The sequence below is a fragment of the Dreissena polymorpha genome, chromosome 1, assembly GCF_020536995.1.
Source record: "Dreissena polymorpha isolate Duluth1 chromosome 1, UMN_Dpol_1.0, whole genome shotgun sequence".
Lineage (NCBI taxonomy): Eukaryota > Metazoa > Mollusca > Bivalvia > Myida > Dreissenidae > Dreissena > Dreissena polymorpha.
Window position 1 is genome coordinate 106,607,261 of NC_068355.1, and position 22,306 is coordinate 106,629,566.

At 35.0% G+C, this 22,306-nt stretch overlaps 1 protein-coding gene across 1 annotated transcript; it reads right to left on the reverse strand.

Annotated features, from left to right (window-relative positions):
* Positions 1–14,782: 14,782 nt before the first annotated feature.
* On the reverse strand, positions 14,783–20,924 carry LOC127865215 (putative ZDHHC-type palmitoyltransferase 4). Its single transcript, XM_052405214.1, has 2 exons — positions 20,900–20,924; positions 14,783–15,995 (listed from the first exon to the last, which is right to left on the reverse strand). Exon 2 carries the CDS (start codon positions 15,980–15,982, stop codon positions 15,008–15,010), a length of 975 nt encoding a protein of 324 aa, XP_052261174.1. The 5' UTR covers positions 15,983–15,995; positions 20,900–20,924; the 3' UTR covers positions 14,783–15,007.
* Positions 20,925–22,306: the final 1,382 nt, after the last annotated feature.

A 22,306-nucleotide genomic window follows, 5' to 3' on the forward strand; every position in this document is an offset into this window, starting at 1 on the left:
TTGCCCGACGGGAATTTACTTTCGAAAATCGTTTGCCCCGTTGGGCCAGCGAACGGACGCCCTTAATCCTCGGTAGATCTTCCAATCTTACTACACACGATTAGTCAGCACACTAAATAGTAAATAAATCTTAATGGAAGACTAAAGTTATTCAGTGCAAACGTTTCATCTATTTTAGAAACATTGAACTTGACCTAGATACAGCTGGAACGTTGTCAGTCGTAGTAGATCTCATTTACAATATGACCATATTATCTCCCGTTTGGACTACAGTCAGCCGACATTGTTGCCAAACGTATGTAAGTCAGGTATCAATGTGTTTTCCCATAAAACAATACTGTCGTGTCAAATAAAGACGGATGCCAGCGTTCGGGCAGCTCTTAAAGCCACACACCTTATTTAGCATAGTAAATTTAAGAATTAATAAGAAACATATTTTATATATGACAGTTAGAATATATCTGGTGGTTGCAAGGTAGTAATCCGTCTTTTTTGCGATAAACACCTTAAAAATAATCGCGTTTGTCGAAACGGACGTATACGTCCAGAAATCCTACTTTCGGTTTTAAAAGCGGTACCCTTTGAACAATAATAAATTATTTGCTAACTAGTATATAGATTTAATTTTATCTAAGCCAATTATAATACATCTGGTGGTTACAAGGTAGAAATCCGTCTTTTATGAGCTTTAAAACTTAAAAATAATCACGCTTTTTGAAATTGACGCACACATGTATAAGTATGGAAATCCTACTTTCGGTTTTAAAATCCGTTTGAAAACTAATAAATTACTTGCTAACTAGGCTATCGACAATTTTGCACACTTACAAATTACATCCATATGTATTAATTATCGTGTATTTCATTTCAAGGTGTGTGGCTTTAAATCTTACATTTTGCTATGTTATTGACAGTTAGGTATTCTCGGTTTAGCTGATTATGTATTAATACATAATCATATTAATCTTACATTGTCATTTAATTGCATTCACAATTCGTGTGAATTTTTAAAACTCATACAATTAATGTATATAGTTTGTGTATCATTATTTTCGTGTGTTTTTTTTGCTTTAGCTGTCAGAGCATCTGTGATGAGATTCTTTGAGGAAGGTTTCAACAATAAGACATAACGTTTAACCTCCAAGTAACCTTCCGTTTACGTGCTGCAGCCGATTGTATAAACAATTGAACCACAAGATAACACGATCGCAAAATTAATCAATGCATTCGGAAGGTCAAGAATTATCAGATTTATTGTGAAAATATCCATCTTTTTATCACAGATAAGAAAAACTAACATTATACATCAAGCATTTTATGAAATATGAACATTAAAAATTACTGAACGATACATTTTTTCCACAGAAAACCGTGTGCTTAGTTAATGATACCCTGAAGGATTTCAGAATATCCTTACATTTTGTATTTCGAGGCTTTTAATTTGCGTTTGCTGGTTTGGTTTTAAGTGCCACAGCAGTGCGTTTTGAGGGTATTGATCACACACGATATTGGGATGAGTCGAAGTATTTATATAACATTTTATAGTTTTGAACAAATATAATTAATCAGCGAATTCGTCCATATCACGTGAAATAACCAATGGCCCAGGGGGATGTCGTTAAATGGTTTATTAACGTGTTTCAAAAGAGTCTTTATTCGTCGTACTTGCAAACATATCTGTATAATTTATATTAAACACCTTAGCTTAAGATGGATTAGAAGTGTCGTATTCAAATTTCAATATAGAAATTTCGATCCGACCAACAAGTTTATTCGTTCGTTTGAATCTTTCGTACGATATCGAATTCTTATTGTTTCATCGTCGGTATTTAAACATTTACGGACAACTTACAGGACCGGCAACAAAATAATTCTACTTTTCTTTTATACCGGCATTTCCTTTAATCGAGATACGTCTCGCGTGTTGACTGTTTATTGTGAATTCTACTCACCTGTTTTGAGATGGTCGCTTAGCGACCGTCTAAGGTGGTTAGTCTAAAATTCAGGTCGATACGCCTTAGCTACTAGGAGCCCAATACCCGCTTCTACGCGTATCCGCGCGAGAAAGAGTTGTACAATTTATGCAAGAGGTTTGAGTTCTCCAATTATATTCATTCACAAATGGAAACATGATATTAATATCGTGTTAAATGCAAAAGTTTCGAACGGTGCTTTTATAGAAAAGAATCAATAAACAATGATCGTATTGTACGTAGTCGCGGAGATTGTTTATGAATGAATAAAAGAGTCCACTTTCTGCAGCGTCTTCATGCCGTAGTATTTTTGCTCAGTCCATTCATAATATGAGGCTATTAATAGATGCGCCTGTCGATAAACAAAGGAAAGTCCACGGGCGATAACAACGCAATAGGTTACGCTCTCACATATACCTCAATGACGTAGTACAGGTCGTAAATTGAGGCTATTAATAGATTCGGGAAAAAGTTAACGCTTATTTATATTCTCAATTTATAAAACGTTGAACAAAAGTTCAACAATAACTTCAGCGATAAAAACAAAAAAATGTTTCATAATCGCCTAAACCCGAATATAACAAACAATTTATAATAATACTACGAATGACCTGTTTCGTAACCTCGTTCATGCTAGTACAGCGGGTATTTTTGGAAAACGTTCTTTGGTTCTCAACAGATAGCGGCGATCTTTTGTATTTACGGATGCTAGCAACGCAATAGTAGAAGGTTTAGTTGTTTATATTCACAGTTCTCAATACATAGACAGTTGGATATGAGTATATCAATTACTACAGGCATACTATAGGCAACCTCGAAAATGCTTTATAATCGCTAAAACCAAAAACAACCAAATATATTATATTAAATATATTTATAACAATACATATATTTTAAAAATGTAGTCGTCGTATACGCTGACTTTGAAATAAAGTTTGCAATTTACTTTTCTAAATAAATAAATACAATTAAACAAAAGTTAAACTATTGTGTTGTGTTTTTCACTTGTAAGTTGCATATTCACCGCATGAAATGTGTGTTAGCATTGTCAAACCAAACATTAGTGTGAGTAGATAAAAAATATACTACGGGAGAGCACTTCATATGTGTCCTCATATGCCTTGTTATGAGTATCTTTCTTCACTATCGAAATATATCGTATGTTGATATTGAATTTAAACGCAGTTTTCTTTCGACACATTTAAATCACACGTCAATAGCGCCGTCATGCGAAAATGGGTCTTATACGTTTCGGCAAGCGTTTGTTAAACCCAACATGTGCTTCTGCGCAGTCAGGCCATAGGCGATGCTGTTCGCTATAAAATCACTCAATATGTTATGTTTCTCCTTACCAGAAGGAGAGATAGCTGAGTGGGCTATTTATATGATGGGCGCATATGGAATTAGACCCATTTTCGCATGACGAGGGTCATTACAAATCTCATTGCGAATTGAAAATGCCACATTTAAGAACAGTGCTTTTTTATACAAAATTGAAATCAAAATAGCAAACTTGTTAATAATGGCATCCTATCCACACATTAAGGAATGATTTTCCAGGCGTGCTGACCAAGTACGGCAAACATTGCGGTATGCTAATTAAACGATTTTCTCTTATCGTGACACAATACTATTTCGCTCATGATTGTTTTCTCATCTTGGAGGCGAAAGTGAAATTCTGCGAGATGGATTGTAACGCGTAATTGTAACAGGGCCACAATTTGTGTCGTTTGAGCATACAGAGAGTAGTCCGGTATTCCTTACACTGAACAGTGCTACATCCTTTAAATTGAGCACATACGCAGTGATGTAGCAAAAATTCAGAGGTTGTATCTCGAATCAGCTTATTAAATATTCGAAAATATTCATGCGTGTCTGTTGGCGTTATGTAAAAGTCACTAAGATCAAACTGAGTAAAACAGCTACGCCTAAAAGCGCTCTATACCTATGTTTATGTCAGCGTTGTTGACACCGTGTGAACTGCTCGGGTAACAAGTAAAGCATAAACAGCAATGTTTATATACTTTTATTCCTCCATACACAAGGTACGAAGATTATTGTATATTTTGAATTTGTATATGGTGTCAAAAATCAAAAGTTTTGGACACGGAACTTTCATTATGAATTTATATTCTTGGTGAGATAGTTATTTGATATTAGAAAAAATATTCCTTTAATATGATGGTGACTGCAAATTTTCTTTATATTAAGTTCTCATTACCATTTTCATCATACTCTCTATGCTTTCAGAACGTCCAAAAAGCATGTTGTTTTTATTTTGTCTAAGTTATTTCTATGAAATAATAAGGATGATAAAAAGTGCACTCAAAGCTCGACCCGTGCGCTATGACACACACTTTATAAAGTTGAATGGCGTGTGTTCATTTCAAACTTGCGATTGATTTTGAAAAATGAATTGCGTGTTAAATTATGCAATAGCGAACATCTTCAGTGCCTTCAGCGCTTTGATTGTAAATACCATTTAATAATTGTAATAATAAGTAATGCATAAAAGCGTCTGTGTTATTTGCTTAATGTTAATGCTGTGTTTGTCTTTGTTTTCGCCTGGCAATCCGTGTGCCAAATGTACTTGTATATGCAATAGAGCATATCTAAGCAGTATGCAACTTCGAACTTCATATAAGTGAACAAGGCTATTACTTACTCCTATAAATATGAGGTCGATAAGCGGGGTAGCTTACGTCTAATTATTTGGACTAGGCTATTACTATTTACGTTACATGGATTCGTAAGTATATTAAATTGTAAACGTAATACATGCACAGTAATATGCAGCCGTAATTTTTTTTACATTGCGCAATAAAAGTTGCATCGAAACTTGAGTATGGTTTTAAATATTAGCTTGCAGTTGTTAACTGTCACGTGTCATTTCGTGCGTTCCCTTCTTATCTAGTGTTGCTTTTCTTTCTGCGTTCAGCAATGTGTTAATTTGTATCGCAATTTTGCTGAACACACATTATAGTTAATCTTTTGTTCTCTGGAACTCTTAACAGTTCTTAAAACCAACGCAAACATAAACATTACAAATCTGGAAAGATGCTGTAATATAGTTTCCACTCAATCTAGCAGTACGGTTTTCTTGCCAATAATAACGACACATAGTATTTAACTTCGTGTATTTGCCATCTCTGCCTTTTGACATTGAACATTGACATTGTGTCTTCTACAAAGCTTTAAAAAGTATGGAAGTTGTTCGTGTATTGTTTTGTTTATTACGACTGGTACAAACTTGAAATTCTCTATTTGACAGTTCCTGTATAAATTACCCATACGGCATAGCATGCTTTTTGCAATGACTAACCAAACTTACTTTTGTCAAAAAAAGAGAGAGCTATTTGAGAAACACAATGCTCCCTATTGCGCCGCTTTGAAGCCATATATTTGACCTTGACCATTCACAACTCAAAATGTGCAGTTCCATGAGATGCACATGCATGCCAAATATCAAGTTGCTATTTTCAATATTGCAAATGTTATGACCAAGGTAAAAGTTTTGTGAAACACACAGACAGACACATACAATGACAGACAGACAGACAGACAGACAGACAGGCCAAAAACACTATACACCCGATCATTCGATCCGGAGGCATAAAAACGCTGCATACCGGTGAACGAAATAACACCACAGTTTTTTTTCGTTATAATTGGTCACTTCAAAATCGTTATAATGCCCGTATGCAGTTTAGTGAGAACAAATGTAATAATGTATCGGGTTCGAATCCTTCAAAGTGTTATAAACTTTATTTTTAATTATAACAAATAATTCCGCGTTTTGAAGTTCTGAATTATCGAATGTATAGTTTTGTATTCCTTTCAATTTGTTGTACCCCCCCCCCCCCCCCCTCCTTAAAAGATCCACTGCACACACTTCAACAAAGCCCACTTTACAAGCCAAAACAATAACGAAATGTGTATCACTTTAACTACAATGGTTCTATACAAATCCGTTTAATATAAAATGTAATGTAATAGAAAACGTATGGTCACAGTCACACGCGAGTTTTATTTTGTTCTCATCATAACATACAATCAACAAAACAGAAAATGTATCATATATATATCCTTATACGGAAAAAATGTTTTAAGATGAGCCAATTTACAATTACCATTTCTGAATATTTTTGGAACGGGAATACCGAGGATGATTTTGAGAACATGTTTACATATGTTTAAGACGTATTCGAAGTGTAAGGTAGCCAACACGAGATAAAATGGGGGAACGTCCCAATGCAGTGACGGAATATGGGCCGAATTTTACAAAACTATATTTCCAATTGTTGCACAAATATCTACCCATACATGCTTAATACTGGAATGTTACCAAATCGCTGTTGCGAAAGGATTATATGTACTGTATATGCAACAATGTCAAACGGATTCTTCCAACTCTATAGGATTTTTTTTAAAATAAATAGCCTGCAAACATTGTTCTTCGAAATCAACTTCTAAATATTATCTACATGGCCATAGACTGTTATCAAATTGATAAACCGCAAATTGGTTTAAGCTCTTGACATTCGACAGTAGATTCTATGTTCATGCTAAAGTATGATTAAAAAATATTTTAAATATTTGAAAGTTGGATGGTAGACTATATTGACTATATAATTGAAATCGCTTGGCTAATGTGCCGTAAATTAATTGAAAGTCTGTTTTAAAAAGGGGTGGGAGGCTATAAGATAACAAATTTGTAGCCTTCAAAACCAAGGTAATATTTCACTGTTGCCGAAAAAGGAAAAATATATTTTATCCATAAATAACTGGCGGCCCGTGTCTTTATTAAATGTGGATTACAAAATTGCAACAAAATCGATTGTAAATAGAATAAAACTATTCCTTGAAAAAATAATCAATTATGACCAAATAGAATTTATCAAAGGGAGATATATCGGGGAAAATATACGAATTTAAATGAAATAATCGACAAAGTAAATGACAATAACGAACCTGGATTAATTTTCTTTTCAGACTTCCGAAAAGCCTTTGATAACCTGGATCACACTTTTATGTTCAAATGTCTAGAAACAATGGGGTTCAGTCAGTCTACTATAAATTGGGTTAAATTATTTTATAGCAATTCAAATTCATGTATTACCAATAATGGTTATTTCTCAGAATTTTTCAACATTAAAAAGGGCGTAAGACAGGGATGTCCCCTCTCACCATACCTATTTATAATATGCATAGAATTTTTAGCTAACAATATAAGAAATAGTCAAAATATTAAAGGTGAAGGAGCCAAATAGGCAATATTGAAATAAAACAAACACTATTTGCAGATGATGCATGTTTACCACTGGATGGCAGCCAACAGTCCTTTGAAAACCTCATCAGTACCATAAACAATTTTTCTAACATATCAGGATTAAAACTAAATAATAACAAGTGTTCAGTTATGACACTAGGTTCACTAACTAATACAAATGTAAAATATTGCCCCAATGGAATTGCGAACAAGCATCGGCGCTGGGGATAAAACTGTATAATACAACAAATGCAACTACGGAATACAATATTTTAAATAAATTACAGGAATTTAACAACTGTTTACAAAAATGGTAGAAATTGAAACTTTCCTTAATCAGAAAAAATACTGTTCTTAAAATGTTTGCTTTACCAAAAATAATATATCTACTTACAGTCCTAGAATTAAGGCCCAAATGAAAGTATGGTCAACGAACTTAAAACAAAAATGTTCCAATTTCTTTGGAACGAGAAACCTGATAAAGTTAAGCAAACACAAATAATACAAGACTACAAACAAGTTGGGCTTAAAATGATTGACATCGAAAGTTTTGTAGCTCGTTTAAAGGCAAGCTGGATCAAACGTTTAATATATCAGCCGGAATCAAAACTGACGGCCCTGTACAGTTATTTTTTAGAAAACTATGGCAACTTTTTCATTTTGAGAAATAGTATAAAGTCAAATGATATTATATCATTAACCATTAAATCCTCATTTCTAAAATAAATTTTAATTTCTTCGGCTAAACTAAATATCCAAAGAAAAAGAAAATATAGGAAACAAAATAATTTGGAATAATTCACATATCAAAAACAAACAAACTTGTCTTCTGTTTTACAAAAAATGGCATAATAGGGGTATCGACCTTGTGGAGCATTTGTATGACTATAGAGTTCGAGACTTTTACACTTTCGATCAATTTAAACAACTACAAATGTATATGATTTAGAAAATACCGAATTTCTGAAATATTATACATTAATTCAAAGTATCCCACTACATTGGAAAGAGAAGCTGAAAACAGAAGCTATCAGTTATCAACAACCCGAACGCCTTATTTCACTGATCAACAAAAAAAAACTATGCAAATTTATTTTCTCCAAGTTAGTCCTATTAAAAAGTCCAGATACTATTCAATCCATTATCAAATGGGAAACACATTTCGAAAAAGGACTTGATTTTAAAAGTATTTTTGTTAAACCTCTATTGCTTACAAACGATACAAAATTGAGAGAATTCCAATATAAATATATAATGAGAATTATTCCTAACAATAGCTTTTTACTGAAATGCGGGCTTAAACCCTCCAATTTATGTGATTTTTGTTGCCTGACGATTGACTCAAATATTCATATGTTTTGGGACTGCACAACAATACAAACATTCTGGCATGATCTTAAATTGTACATTGAAACATCAATTGACTACACATACGAAAAAATTAGTTTTTGTAATGTTTTAGATGGTAATTTACCAATGTTGCAGACTAGCACCATTGTTCAAAATAGCAGAATGACGATTAAACAATAACGGTGTTGCGGGACTGGGAGGGTCGACCACCCATATACTTTAATTGTTATGTCACATCTAATACTTATCAATCCTTTGAAGTTTCGACACTCCGAATATGGTTATGGCATTTCCGGAACTCCAAATTTGGTAAAAGATATATTTAGACCGGTTGATATGGCTATATTCTATATTTTCATTGGTTTACCATTATGAATATTAATTAATGTATGTACATTTTTGCTGAACGTTCTCTTAGAAATCGCCCAAAGCATCAGTTTGGAAAAGGCTCTGAAACAAGTGGGTCGTATTGTTTGAATTTGTGTACGTTTTTGGGGAACTTGGCATTGATCAGTAAGTTTTATTTGTATTTGTGTGTGTGTGTCTTGTTTTCAGTATTGTATTGAGCTTATTTTACAAATAAGTTACAATGAACTTTTTTATGGATTATTGGTCATTTTTGAAGTCTCCTAGAAGTGTATTAATATTTATAAGTAAATCTTATTTTGTATGAATGGAAGATAAGTTTATTTTCAAAATGCGTAATTGATATTAATTGTTCATTTACATGTGTCAAGATTAAGCATGGTATGCGTTTCTTTTCCTTTTGTAATTTCTTTATAATATTGTTTATTTCAGATAACCGCAATCGTAATCGTAATCGTAAACGCAAACGTTGTTTGAATTGATGTTGAATGATGAAGAATGATTAAGCGATGTATAAACTGTAATGCGTGTTATTGAGTCTTTTGACCCTAAAACGTATATCAGGCCGACTTGCATGTGGCAACTGTTTGAAAGCAAGTCGAGGCCGTGACTTTTCGCAGTAAGTGTGAAACAACCAACATCCGTAGCTGTTAATTTTATTACATTACTGGCGATTTTTTTTATTTTTAAGAACAAGAACCAGGCAACGATACCCACAATCCATAACTTTAAAGATTACCTCCAGCGTAGACTAAGAATTTAAGAAATGATTGCTATAACCAACAAGAGGGCCTGAAAGGCCCAAATTCGCTCACCTGAGATTCAAAGGAACTGACCTGCTCTGTGCAGCCCAAGATGTCATTAAAACAAAATGTTCTTGCCAACTTCCATGACTAGTGAACACCCTGGCAGCCACGTTTTTCAACAGGCCAGAACCATTTTAATACACATCCAAGATATCATTTAAACAAATATACTGACAAAGTTTCATTAAGATTCATAAGTCCATATAAGGAAAAATGCACGGCCCACTGGTGGCCATGTTTTTCAAGTAACTGGAACCATTTTCGAACTTGTCCAAAATATCATTGGGACAAATATTCTGACAAAGTTTCATGATGATCGTACAATAAATACGGATTTTAGAATGTTAACAAGGTTTAACTATAGCTATATAAGGAAAAATGCCACGCCCCTTTGGCGGCCATGTTTTTCCACCAACCGGAACCATTTTCGAACTCATTCAAAATATAATTAAGACAAATCATCAGACCAAGTTTCATGATGATCGGACAATAAATGTGGCCTCTAGATTGTTAACAAGGTTTTACAAAAGCATGATATATAGCCATATTAGGAAAAATACCCCGCCCCCTGGTGGCCATATTTTTTAAGCAACCGAAACCATTTTCGAACTCATCCAAGATATCATTAGGACACATTTTTTTGACCAAGTTTCATGAAGATCGGAAAATAAATGTGGCCTCTAGAGTGTTAACAAGGTTTTACTATAGCCATATAAGGAAAAATGCCCCGTCCCCTGGCGGCCATGCTTTTCAACCAACCGGATCCATTTTTAAAGTTTTCCAAGATATTATTAAGATGAATCTTCTGACCAAGTTTCATGATGGTCGGACAATAAATGTGGCCTCTAGAGTGTTAACAAGATTTTACTATTGCCATATAAGGTAAAATGCCCCGCCCCCTGGTGGCCATATTTTTTAAGCAACCGAAACCATTTCCCAACTCATCCAAGATATCATTAGGACAAATCTTTTGACCAAGTTTCATGAAGATCGGAAAATAAATGTGGCCGCTAGAGTGTTAACAAGGTTTTACGATAGCCATATAAGGAAAAATGCTCCGTCCCCTGGTGGCCATGTTTTTCAACCAACCGGAACCATTTTTTAACTCGTCCAAGATATTATTGGGATGAATCTTCTGACCAAGTTTCATGAAGGTCGGACAATAAATGTGGCCTCTAGAGTGTTAACACGATTTTACTATAGCCATATTAGGAAAAATGCCCCGCCCTTGGAAGCCATGTTTTTCAAGCAAACGTAACCATTTTCGAACTCATCCAAGATATCATTGAGACCAATCTTCTGACCAAAATTCATGAATATTGGACAATAAATGTGGCATCTAGAGTGTTTACAAGGTTTTACTATAGCCATATATAAAGCCATATAAGGAAAAATGCCCCGCCCCTTGGCAGCCATGTTTTTCAAGCAAACGTAACCATTTTCGAACTCATTCAAGATATTATACAGACCAATCTACTGACCAAATTTCATTGAGATTGAACAATAAATGTGGCCTCCATAGTGTTAACAAGGTTTTACAAAAGCCATATAAGGAAAACTGCCCCGCCCCCTGGCGGCCATGTTTTTTACCGATCTGGACCATTTTCGCACTCGTCCGAGATATCAATGAAACCAATGTTTTGACCAAGTTTCATGATGATTGGGAAAAAATTGTGACTTCTAAAGTGTTCACAAGGTTTCGCTATAGTTTAAGGAATACTGCCCCGCCCCCTGGCGGCCATGTTTTTCAACGGACCGGAACCATTTTTGAACTCAACCAACATACCGGTATCATTTAGACAAAGATTTTGACAAAGTTACATGAAGATTGGGCATCAAATGAGACTTCTAAAGTGTTCACAAGGTTTTTCTTTTTTTGACCTAGTGACCTAGTTTTTGACCCAGCATGACACAGTTTCGAACTCATTCGTGGTACCAATGGGACAAATGTTCTGATCAATTTTCATGAAGATCAGACAATAAATGTTGCCTCTAGAGTGTTCACAAGGCAAAATGTTGACGACGCACGACGGACGACGCACGACGGGCAAAAGGCGATCACAAAAGCTCACCATGAGCACGTTGTGCTCAGGTGAGCTAAAATAAATTGAATATATTCAGAGAACAATTTCAAACCCTTTTAGCAAATATACCATGAAAAATACTTTTTTGTGCTAAGATTTGTGTGCGCATTTTTTTCTGTTTTTTTCTCTTTTTTCAAATATGTTTTTTTAGCTCTTCTTTCATTTCCTTATTTTGCTCCTTACGTGATTAGCTACATATTATCTCAAAATATATATGATCTCTGTATTTCGGTACTTGTGTAAAACTTGATGCTTTTCGAGAATAAAATACTGAAAACCAAAAAAACATATTTGTAGCTATGAACATTGACGTTTTCGCACGTTTCCGTATAAAATATAGTATACCACGCAGGTACTTTACCAAACAAGGGGACGTTATAGCGACTTGTGTTGCGAGTATATAATTTATGGTTAAGAATCATCTGTGCAGGTATGACTTTAAACCGTAAGAAAACAAAAAATATATGTTCAGATACCATTGAGACAAGTAATCTGACCATGTTTCATGAGAATTGGACGCACAAATTTTGCCTCTAGTGTGTTAACAAAGTTTTACTAAAGCCGTATAAGGAAAAAAGCCCCGCCTCCTGATTCAATGTTTTTCAACCAACCTAAACCATTTTCGAACACATTCAAGATATAATTGGGAAAAATCTTTGGACCAAGTTTTATAAAGATCGGGCGATACATGTTGGCTCTAGAGTTTTAACAAGGTTAAACTTAAGCCATATAAAACAAGAGCACCGCCTTGCGGGTACAGACCGCTCATCTATTTTCTTTTTAAAGGTGAAGGGACTCTCATTTTCAATCACAAAGGAGGGATGGAGTGAAGAGGGGTGTATAGTGTGGGGTTGTGGACATTTATTACATTATCTTCCAAAAAAGCGAAAAAAAAAATCGGGGGGGGGGGGGGGGGTAGGGGGGGGATCGGGGGGGGGGGGATTTTTTGGGTGCGATGGTTGGACGGTATTTCAAACATAACCGTTTAAAAAAAAATTAAGGGGGGTGGGGTATAGTGTGAGGGTGTGGTGGTAATTTGTGAGATGATCTTAAAAAAAAAAATTGGGGGGGGGGGGGGTGGGGGGGGTGGGGTGGGGTATAGTGTGAGGGTGTGGTGGTCATTTGTGAGATGATCTTACAAAAAAAAAATAGGGGGGAGGGCACGGGGGATGGTTTGGGTGGAGTCTATTGTGGTATGTCAGGTAAGAGTAGTTTTGTCAAAGTATCAATCAATTCTAATCATAAATAAAGAAGTTATGGCAATTTTAGCAAAATTTAATAATTTGAGTCAAGGTCATTCAAAGGTCAAGGTAAAATTCATCTTGCCAGGTACAGTAACCTCATGATAGCATGAAAGTACTTGAAGTTTGAAAGCAATAGCCTTGATACTTAAGAAGTAAAGTGGATCGAAACACAAAATTTAACCATATATTCAAAGTTACTAAGTCAAAAAAGGGCCATAATTCCGTAACAATGACAACCAGAGTTATGCAACTTGTCCTTTAACTGTACCCTTATGATAGTTTGTGAGTGTTCCAAGTATGAAAGCAATATCTATGATACTTTAGGGGTAAAGTGGACGAAAACTCAAAACCAAATTTTCAATTTTCTAAGTATAAAGGGCCCATTATTCCGTCCAATGCCAGTCAGATTTACATAACTTTGCCTGCACGGTCCCCTTATGATAGTTAATAAGTGTTGCAAGTATGAAAGCAATAGCTTTGATACTGTAGGAATAAAGTGGACCTAAACACAAAACTTAACCAAAATTTTCAATTTTCTAAGAGTAAAAAGGGCACATAATTCTGTCAAAATGCACGCCAGAGTTATCTAACTTTGCCTGCCCAGTACCCTCATGATAGTAAGTAAGTGTACCAAGGTTGAATGCAATAGCATTGATACTTTCTGAGAAAAGTGGACCTAAACGAAAAACTTAACCAAAATTTTCAATTTTCTAAGTATAAAAAGGGCACATAATTCTGTCAAAATGCACGCCAGAGTTATCTAACTTTGCCTGCCCAGTCCCCTCATGATAGTTAGTAAGTGTACCAAGTTTGAATGCAATAGCATTGATACTTTCTGAGAAAAGTGGACCTAAACGCAAAACTTAACCGGACGCCGACGCCAACGCCAACGCCGACGCCAAGGTGATGACAATAGCTCATAATTTTTTTTCAAAAAATAGATGAGCTAAAAATGACCCCCCCACTGGTGGTCTTGGTTTCAAACCAACCTCAAACCCGTCCAATATATCATTAAGAGAATTATTCTGACCAATGTTCATGCTGATTGAACAATATATGTGGGATCTAGAGTGTTTACAAGGTTTTACTATATCCATAAAAGGAAAAATGCCCGTCATGTTTTTAACCAACCGGAACCATTTTCGATCCATCTAAGATATCATAGGGACAAATCTTCTAATAAACTTTGATGAAGATCGGACAATAAATGTCGGCTCTTGAGTAAACCAATGTTTTACAAAAGCCATATGACGAAAAATTTCCCGCCCCATGTCGTCCATGTTTTTCAATCAACCAGAACCATTTTCGAACTCGTTCAAGATATTATTTAGACATATCTTCCGACCAAGTTTCGTTAAGATCGAACTATAAATGTGGCCTCTAGAGCATAAACAAGGCAAATGTTGAAGATGTATGACGCACATCGCATGACAGACAATATGCAACCATAAAAACTCGCTATGAGGACATAGCAATATTGCTCAATATCGAACCAGCCCGAGGTTGATACTTGTGTTTTCACTATCCGAGTTTATTTTAAAAGTTGTCAAAAGTATACGATTGCGTGTCGCAAAACGAATCGCGTTGTCAAAGAAACATACAATATTTGAAATGACATACATAAGTATAAGTTAAAATAACTCGACACATAAACTTAACATTCACAATGTAAACATAGAATTGCAACACCGACACTTATTGATTTAATCAATCAATATAAAACATAAGTTAACAATGCTAGATAGGATTCTTCCATTAAGGATTGTAAACATTTGATAATACGTTCATTTTTTTTTCAAGTAAATTAACCCAACATTACATAGTTTATGTATAAGCCGTACATATCTTAATGCATATATGTTGTTTAAATACACAAACTCTGTCACAAAAACTCGTTGTTATTAATATTTAAAATCTACGATACGGACAACGTTGGCCATGAAAGTGGGTCGTCGATAGGGGGATATATCTGGTGTAATGGAACCAGGAAATTCAGCCACCAGTATTGGCCAAACACGGCTCCCAGTTTTCCTGAGATACTTCGGTTGTCGCGGACATTAAGTGTTGAGCGGATTTCAAAAATAGTCAAGCCCGACACGATGGATCTATAAACGTTTTGAAATGTGATTAAGCTTGCGATCAGGTAAAAAAGCAGAATCCAACCTAGAAGTATTAGAATCATTTCGTTTAAATTGACGTATCCTAAACAATAACGTACCAATGTAATTGGATACAAAATGTCCAAGTAGTTTGGCACTTTGGGTATCACTTCGTAATGTGCGTATGGAAGAGCGTGTACAAGAGAAAACAATGTTGCCAGTACAGCATAGAAAATGAATACGGCGAAGTATCTGAAATTTCTGAATCCAATACAGCGTGCAGCTACGTAGCAATGATGGTCTCTCTTTAATATGCATCGGTTACAGATCGGGCAATGGTGTGCCCGCGGAGGAGACATCAGATTGCATCTGAAGCAATAGTTCCATGTAAAATATCTTCGCCTTAGAACAGTATCTGTCGCCGAATGAGGACCAGCTTCTTGCCCGTATGAGTTGTGTATTGACAAATAACTATTTTGATTGTCCTCAGCCGACATTTCGTGTAAAGGTTTTGTTGCAACTCGGTAACTGGAATCTACAAGCACTATGCCTATCCAGTTAATCATTAGCTCAAACGCTAAGAAACAGCCTAAACTTTGAAAACATCGGCATATCCAGGCAGCATATGACTGGTACACATAAGGAATGGCTACTCTGACACCCCACCCAAATATCCCTGTCAGCCCTAAAATGTAAACTGTTGGCCCAGTCTTGTTAAGTAGAGTTGGATTTGTCGCACACGTTACAACTGCGTGGAATGCTGCCATCAGTAGACGCTTTAAAGAAGCCATCAGTTGATCATTTCTGAATAATAAATAACAACTTCGCAATTCAATTATCATGATAGACACGATAAGCCTAGGTACTTCATTCTACCATGATTATATTTGGCGTTTCTATGCACGGAATTATGAAATGAGTAACACGATATTTTCATTGCAATATAAACGTTTCAGCTTAAATGTTATGTACATGTATTGACAAAAATGTGAAGACACGATTTTGTATTTTAAATAATATCGTATGCATACATAAAAAGTTCTACTTAAGTGTATGTTTTAAAATGTTTAAGATATTGAAAACATATAACCTGCCTTACGACGACCCCTAATGCACCTTATGATAACAACATGACTGTCTATTAACCCCTAATGCACCTTATGATAACAACATGACTGTCTATTAACAACATACAGGCTGCCAGACAACGAAACCTCATGGGCCTTACCTAAATAACAAGACTGTCAACATACAATCTGCCTGACAACAACACTTCGTACACCTTATATAAACAAGATTGCAAATTTGCAGGAGCAGCTTGTCTTACAACAACATCTTATGTACCTTATTTTAACAAAAATTCTTCTAACGGAAGTAAAACTTGCCTATAAACGACAACATATGTAATGTATACCATACCTTATGTTAACAGCAATACTGTCCTTTGGCAACATATAACCTTCCTAACAACAAAACTTTATGTGCCAACAAGACTGCTAACTTGCAACATACAACCTTCCTGACAACGAAACAACGTGCACCTTATGTTAACAACCCGACTATCTGCTGCCAACATACAACCTACCTGGCAAGAAAATACCATTCGCCTTATGTCAACAACATGTCTACTGACAACACAGAACCTGTCTGACAAAGAAAACTCATTTGCTTTATGTAAATTACAAGACTGCTCAATGTCAAAATGCATCCTGTCTGACAACAAATACTCATGTACCTTATGTTAACAGCATGACAGTCCACTGTCAATATACATCTGCCTAAGAAAACACCTCATGCACGTCCTTATATAAACAAGATTGTCCACCGGCAAGTGGACCTTGTCTGACAACAACATCTTATATACCTTATGTTATCAAAAATACTTCCGACAGAAGTGAACCCTGCATTTAAACGACATCGTATGTAATTGATACCTTATGTTAACAGCAGAACTGTCCTTTGGTAGCATACAACCTGCATAACAACAAAACTTAAGATGCCTTAAGTAAACGACAAGACTGCCCACTGACAATATGCATCCTGCCTGACAACCCATGTACCTTATTTTGACAAAAAGACTTCTGATGGAAATAAAAACTGCCTATAAACGACATCATATGTAATTTATACCTCATGTTTACAGCAGGACTGTTCTTTGGCAACCTGGCAACGAAACGTCATGTGCCTTAAGTAAATTACAAGACTCCCACTTGCAACATACAACCTTTCTGACACCGAAACAGCATGTTCTTTATGTTAACAACCTGACTGTCTGCTGCAAACATACAACCTGCCTGGCAAGAAAATACCATGCGCCTTATGTCAACAAAATGATTGTCTACTGATAACACAGAACCTGATGAAGAAACCTCGTATGGCTTACGTAAATAACAAGACTGCCCACTGTCAACATGATTCCTGCCTGACAACAACACCTCATGTACCTTATGTTAACAACATCACAGTCCACTGTCAATATACATATGCCTAAGAAAAACAACCCATATCAACTCACAACTTATATATGTACCATATATAAACTAGATTGTCCACTTGCAAGTGACCTTGTCTGACAACAACATCTTATGTACCTTATTTTAACTAAAAGACTTCAACCGATAAAACTAAGACCTGCCTATAAAAGACATCATATGTAATTTATACCTTATGTTGACAGCAGGACTGTCCTTTGGCAACCTGACAAAGAAACTTCATGTTCCTAAAGTAACCAACAAGACTCCTACGTTCAATATGCAACCTGCCTGAAGACGATACCTCAACTACTTTAAATAAACGAGAGGACGGTCCACAAGAAACATACAACCTGCCTGACTACGCCATGAGCCTTATGTTTAAAACAAGACTGTCTTCCGGCAACCTAACGCCTGCCTGACAACGACATATCATGAACCTCACGTTAACAACCGTTAACAAACTGTCCATTTGCAACATACAACCCTCCTTAATCACAACTGAATCCCACAAAAACATATATTAACAACGAGTCCAGTGGTAAAATACAACCTTCCAGACAACGACACAGAGGCGTATCCAGAAATTTGTCAGAGGGGGGGGGGGGGCTGAACCGTGGAGGGTGCGGGAGGGGTGTCCCCTCCTTTCGTCGATTTTTTTTTTAATCGCACCTTGAAATGATGCAATTTCCTGATATCTAATCAGCATTTTGCATGATAAAAGTGCATGTAAAACAAACAAGAACTTGAGTTCAGACATCAAGTGTGACAGACACATAGGGTAAATCAAATTTCTCTCAAACCACTAAAGTCTTCATCCAAAATTTTTTAACAGTGTTAGATGGGTGGACCTCCTATTTAAATGATTTAGTTTCATACTAGCAAAGTAATTCTTCATTTTTGAGTCCTTTTTAATTTAAAAACTATGGATGAACATCAAAGCGTTTAGCCCAATTTGTAAAAAACAAAACAAAAACAAATTAATTACCATTCATAAAGTATGCTGTTTAATTTCACTGGCAATAACTTGTTACTCAAAATGATTATCACTCTCAAGAGCTAATATACCAATTAAATTCATCAAAGAAACTTACAGAAAAATTAATGATGATTGTCCATTGCGTTCATCTAAACTCTTTAATTGCTACAAATTGGAATATTGTTTTGCACAAGTCCCATTTGGCAGCCATTTGTAGACATTTACCTATTGAATTTCATTAAAGAAATTTACCGAAAAATTAATGATGATTGTCCATTGCGTTCAACTAAACTCTTAAATTGCTACAAATTGAAATATTGTTTTTCACAAGTCCCATGCGGCAGCCATTTGTAAACATTTACCTATAGCTAAATGTATCGATGAATTTCATTAGATAAATGTATCTCCTTCAGCCAATCAAATAGCGCAGTTTATCACTTACAGTCAATGAAGCGTGCTGTTTAGATAGCGAAGGTTAGATCGTCTGTACACATGCATGGGGGCTAATCACACAAATGGACAGCGGTTTATGGCTTAATTAGGGGCATATGACAGGAAATACACAAGTGGATTGAAACTGTTAGGGGCTCATTAAAAAAAATATCGTATCTTGCCAGCCAGCTGGGGGGGGGGGGGCTTTAGCCCCCTAGCCCCCCCCCCACCTAAATACGCCTCTGCGACACTTCATGTACCTTACGTTAGCAACAAGACTTCTCACTAGAAACATACACTCTGCCTGACAACGTCATTTTATGTACTAGCTTATGTTAACAACTTGACTGTCTACTGGCAACGTACAACCTACCTAGCAACGACTTCTAATCGTGCATCTTATGCAACGCAGATGTGTTGTTAAAACTCTCTCATCAACAAAAACGACGTCATGTTATAGAATTCATGCGAACAGTGGACAGCAGTTTTAATTAGTCCTACACACAGGTAGTTAGCGTGTGGCTATGATATTAATTAGTAAAAACACATCATTTTGAATGATAAATTATCATATTATAACGAAAAATCAACTTTTCTGAAAAATATAATTCACTGTCAAAACAATAATATATATAACAAGGTATCCAACTCGAAATCATCCGAAAACGGGGTGCATCGTTTTGAACAGCCATTACTTCATCAATTTTGCAGCGATTTTCATGAATCCGGTCTTATTCAACGCAGAAATGAATTTCCTTTCTGGAAATGTATATATATCTTGTAATAGTTCTACACATGCTGGGTCAAATTTTAAGAAATAACGCGATACACAATTCGCTTGACCCAGTTAACATCGATCAGACCGTATTTATGAATGAAATCTCCGGTTGTAAACACACACCTTCGCATTTGACTAATGAAATCACTGGCGTGTTCAAAATGTCAGTTCGTTGAAATGTATGTAAACAAATGTTTCAAAATGCGCTGGACAGATAGTTTTGATGCATAATGCAACGGCAAGCACGGTAAGAATGTTTTTTTCATACGTTTTATTGAATTATGGTATCAAGGTCCGTGAACTTTGCAGGGAAAATGCGCTTTACTCCGTGAAGATTTCAGTCATAACTACGGTCTGATCGATGTTAACTGGGTCACGCGAGTTGTGTATCGTGTTATTTCTTAAAAGTTGACCCAGTATTTGTAAAAATATTGCAAGACATATACATTTCCAGAAAGGAAATTCATTTCTGCGTTGAATACGACCAAGATCGTGAAAATCGCTGCAAAATTGATGAAGTAATGGCTGTTCAAAACGTTGCACCCTGTTTTCGGTTGATTTCGAGTTGGATACCTTGTATATATATTTGATAGTGACATTTTGTTCAGAAAAGTTGATTTTTCGTTATAATATGATAAGTTATCATTCAAAATGATGTTTTCACTAATTAAAAATATCATAGCCACACGTTATACACCTGTGGTCCTACGGGATTATCTCACATTAATATAAAGATTCGAGTCTTATAAAGCATAAACAAGAATAACTTTTCATTTATGAAAACGTTATTGCTACCAGTCTTATTCAAAACCAGGAATACTAACATATAATATATATATATATATATATATATATATATATATATATATATATATATATATATATATATATATATATATATATATATGTATATAAATATATAGATCTATATATATATATATATATATATATATATATATATATATATATATATATATATATATATATATATATATATATATATATATATATGCACTCAAGTGCCTACTTAAATAATAAGATCGGATACTTCTTAGTATTGTAACCGCCGTGTCCGTTCATTGGTACTGGACCGTTTAATTTCATTGATAACCCATTTTAGCTGCATGTACTAAGCTGCTGTTGAATTTACTGCAAACATGTACAGTTTAATATTGGATTAGGTGCACAGAGTAGTCTTATAAATGAGACGCTTAGTAAATATTCGTCTCATGAATGCGAGGTTCAATGCTAAGTTCGACATATGCTACTGCGAATTTTACAAATTGAAATGCATACGAAATTTTACCATCACTAAGGAAAACACTTGTTTGTTTAGTGTATAGTACCCGGAGTATAGTAAATTACATTATTATAATTAACAAGAACGTTGATAACTGTTTAAACATGGATTACAATAACTTTCCGGAACCTTAAGCATACATGTTTACATACTTCTCACCGTATATAATACAACAAATTTTGTTATCAGATTACTTACATGTACATATGCTTATTAAAACTTCCTCAGTATTATCACGTGAATGAGATGACAAAACTGGTTCAAAGGGAGATCAATGCTGTTTCAAGCACACAGCATAACTTCAAAAGCACACAGCATTACATCACATAGACACAATATACTATTGCAAGCACACAGCATACTATTATAAACACATATCATATGATTTAAACCCACATAATTTCAATGAAACCTCCGATATATCAATAGTCACATAGATAGCATAGATATACTGTTCGAAACACATCAATTCTTTTTTTATCTGCAATACAAATTATGGTGGATGCATATGTTACTTCCATTACTATTTTGATAATGTCGTTCTCAACATTACTTTTCAAGAAAATGTCGTTTAATATGCAGATGTAAAGTTCAAGACAAACAATTCTACGTTATTGTCGTTTAACATAGTTGTGGTTTGTTCTGCAAATCGTGCTTTACAAATTACATTTTCTAGTTTTCCAAAAAGAATGTCTATATTATTGCAAAATATTTGTTCACGCTATATACATGTACATGTATTATAATTCATGATCTAAGTACTAAATGCAAATATCGATTAAAAATTGGGTTTATTTGTCACTTTTTCGGAGTGTTGCTCTATTAAAATATATTTATTCATTTTTTTGAAAACCTCAAAGTATGTCATGCACAGAGTATCCCAAACTTTGTTAAAAAACCAAAAAAAAAAACGTTATAACGATGTACCGTTTGTACCATTTCTTTTCAGAAATGCATACTCTTCATTCATAATTTTATAAAACAGTGCATAATGATAAACGACCTCCCTTTATTACTTGTTATTATTATTATTATTTTAGTTACTGTGTTACTATTTCCAAATTTCAATACTCTGTGTATACAATAAAAGCTCTCCGTTATCGCAGATCAATAGGATGCAATAACGTAGATTGAAGCTGTAATGGAGGTTTCGGT

Excerpts from the sequence above, each read along its gene's own strand:
- LOC127865215 (XM_052405214.1), bottom strand. The coding sequence starts at position 15,982 with ATGGCTTCTTTAAAGCGTCTACTGATGGCAGCATTCCACGCAGTTGTA.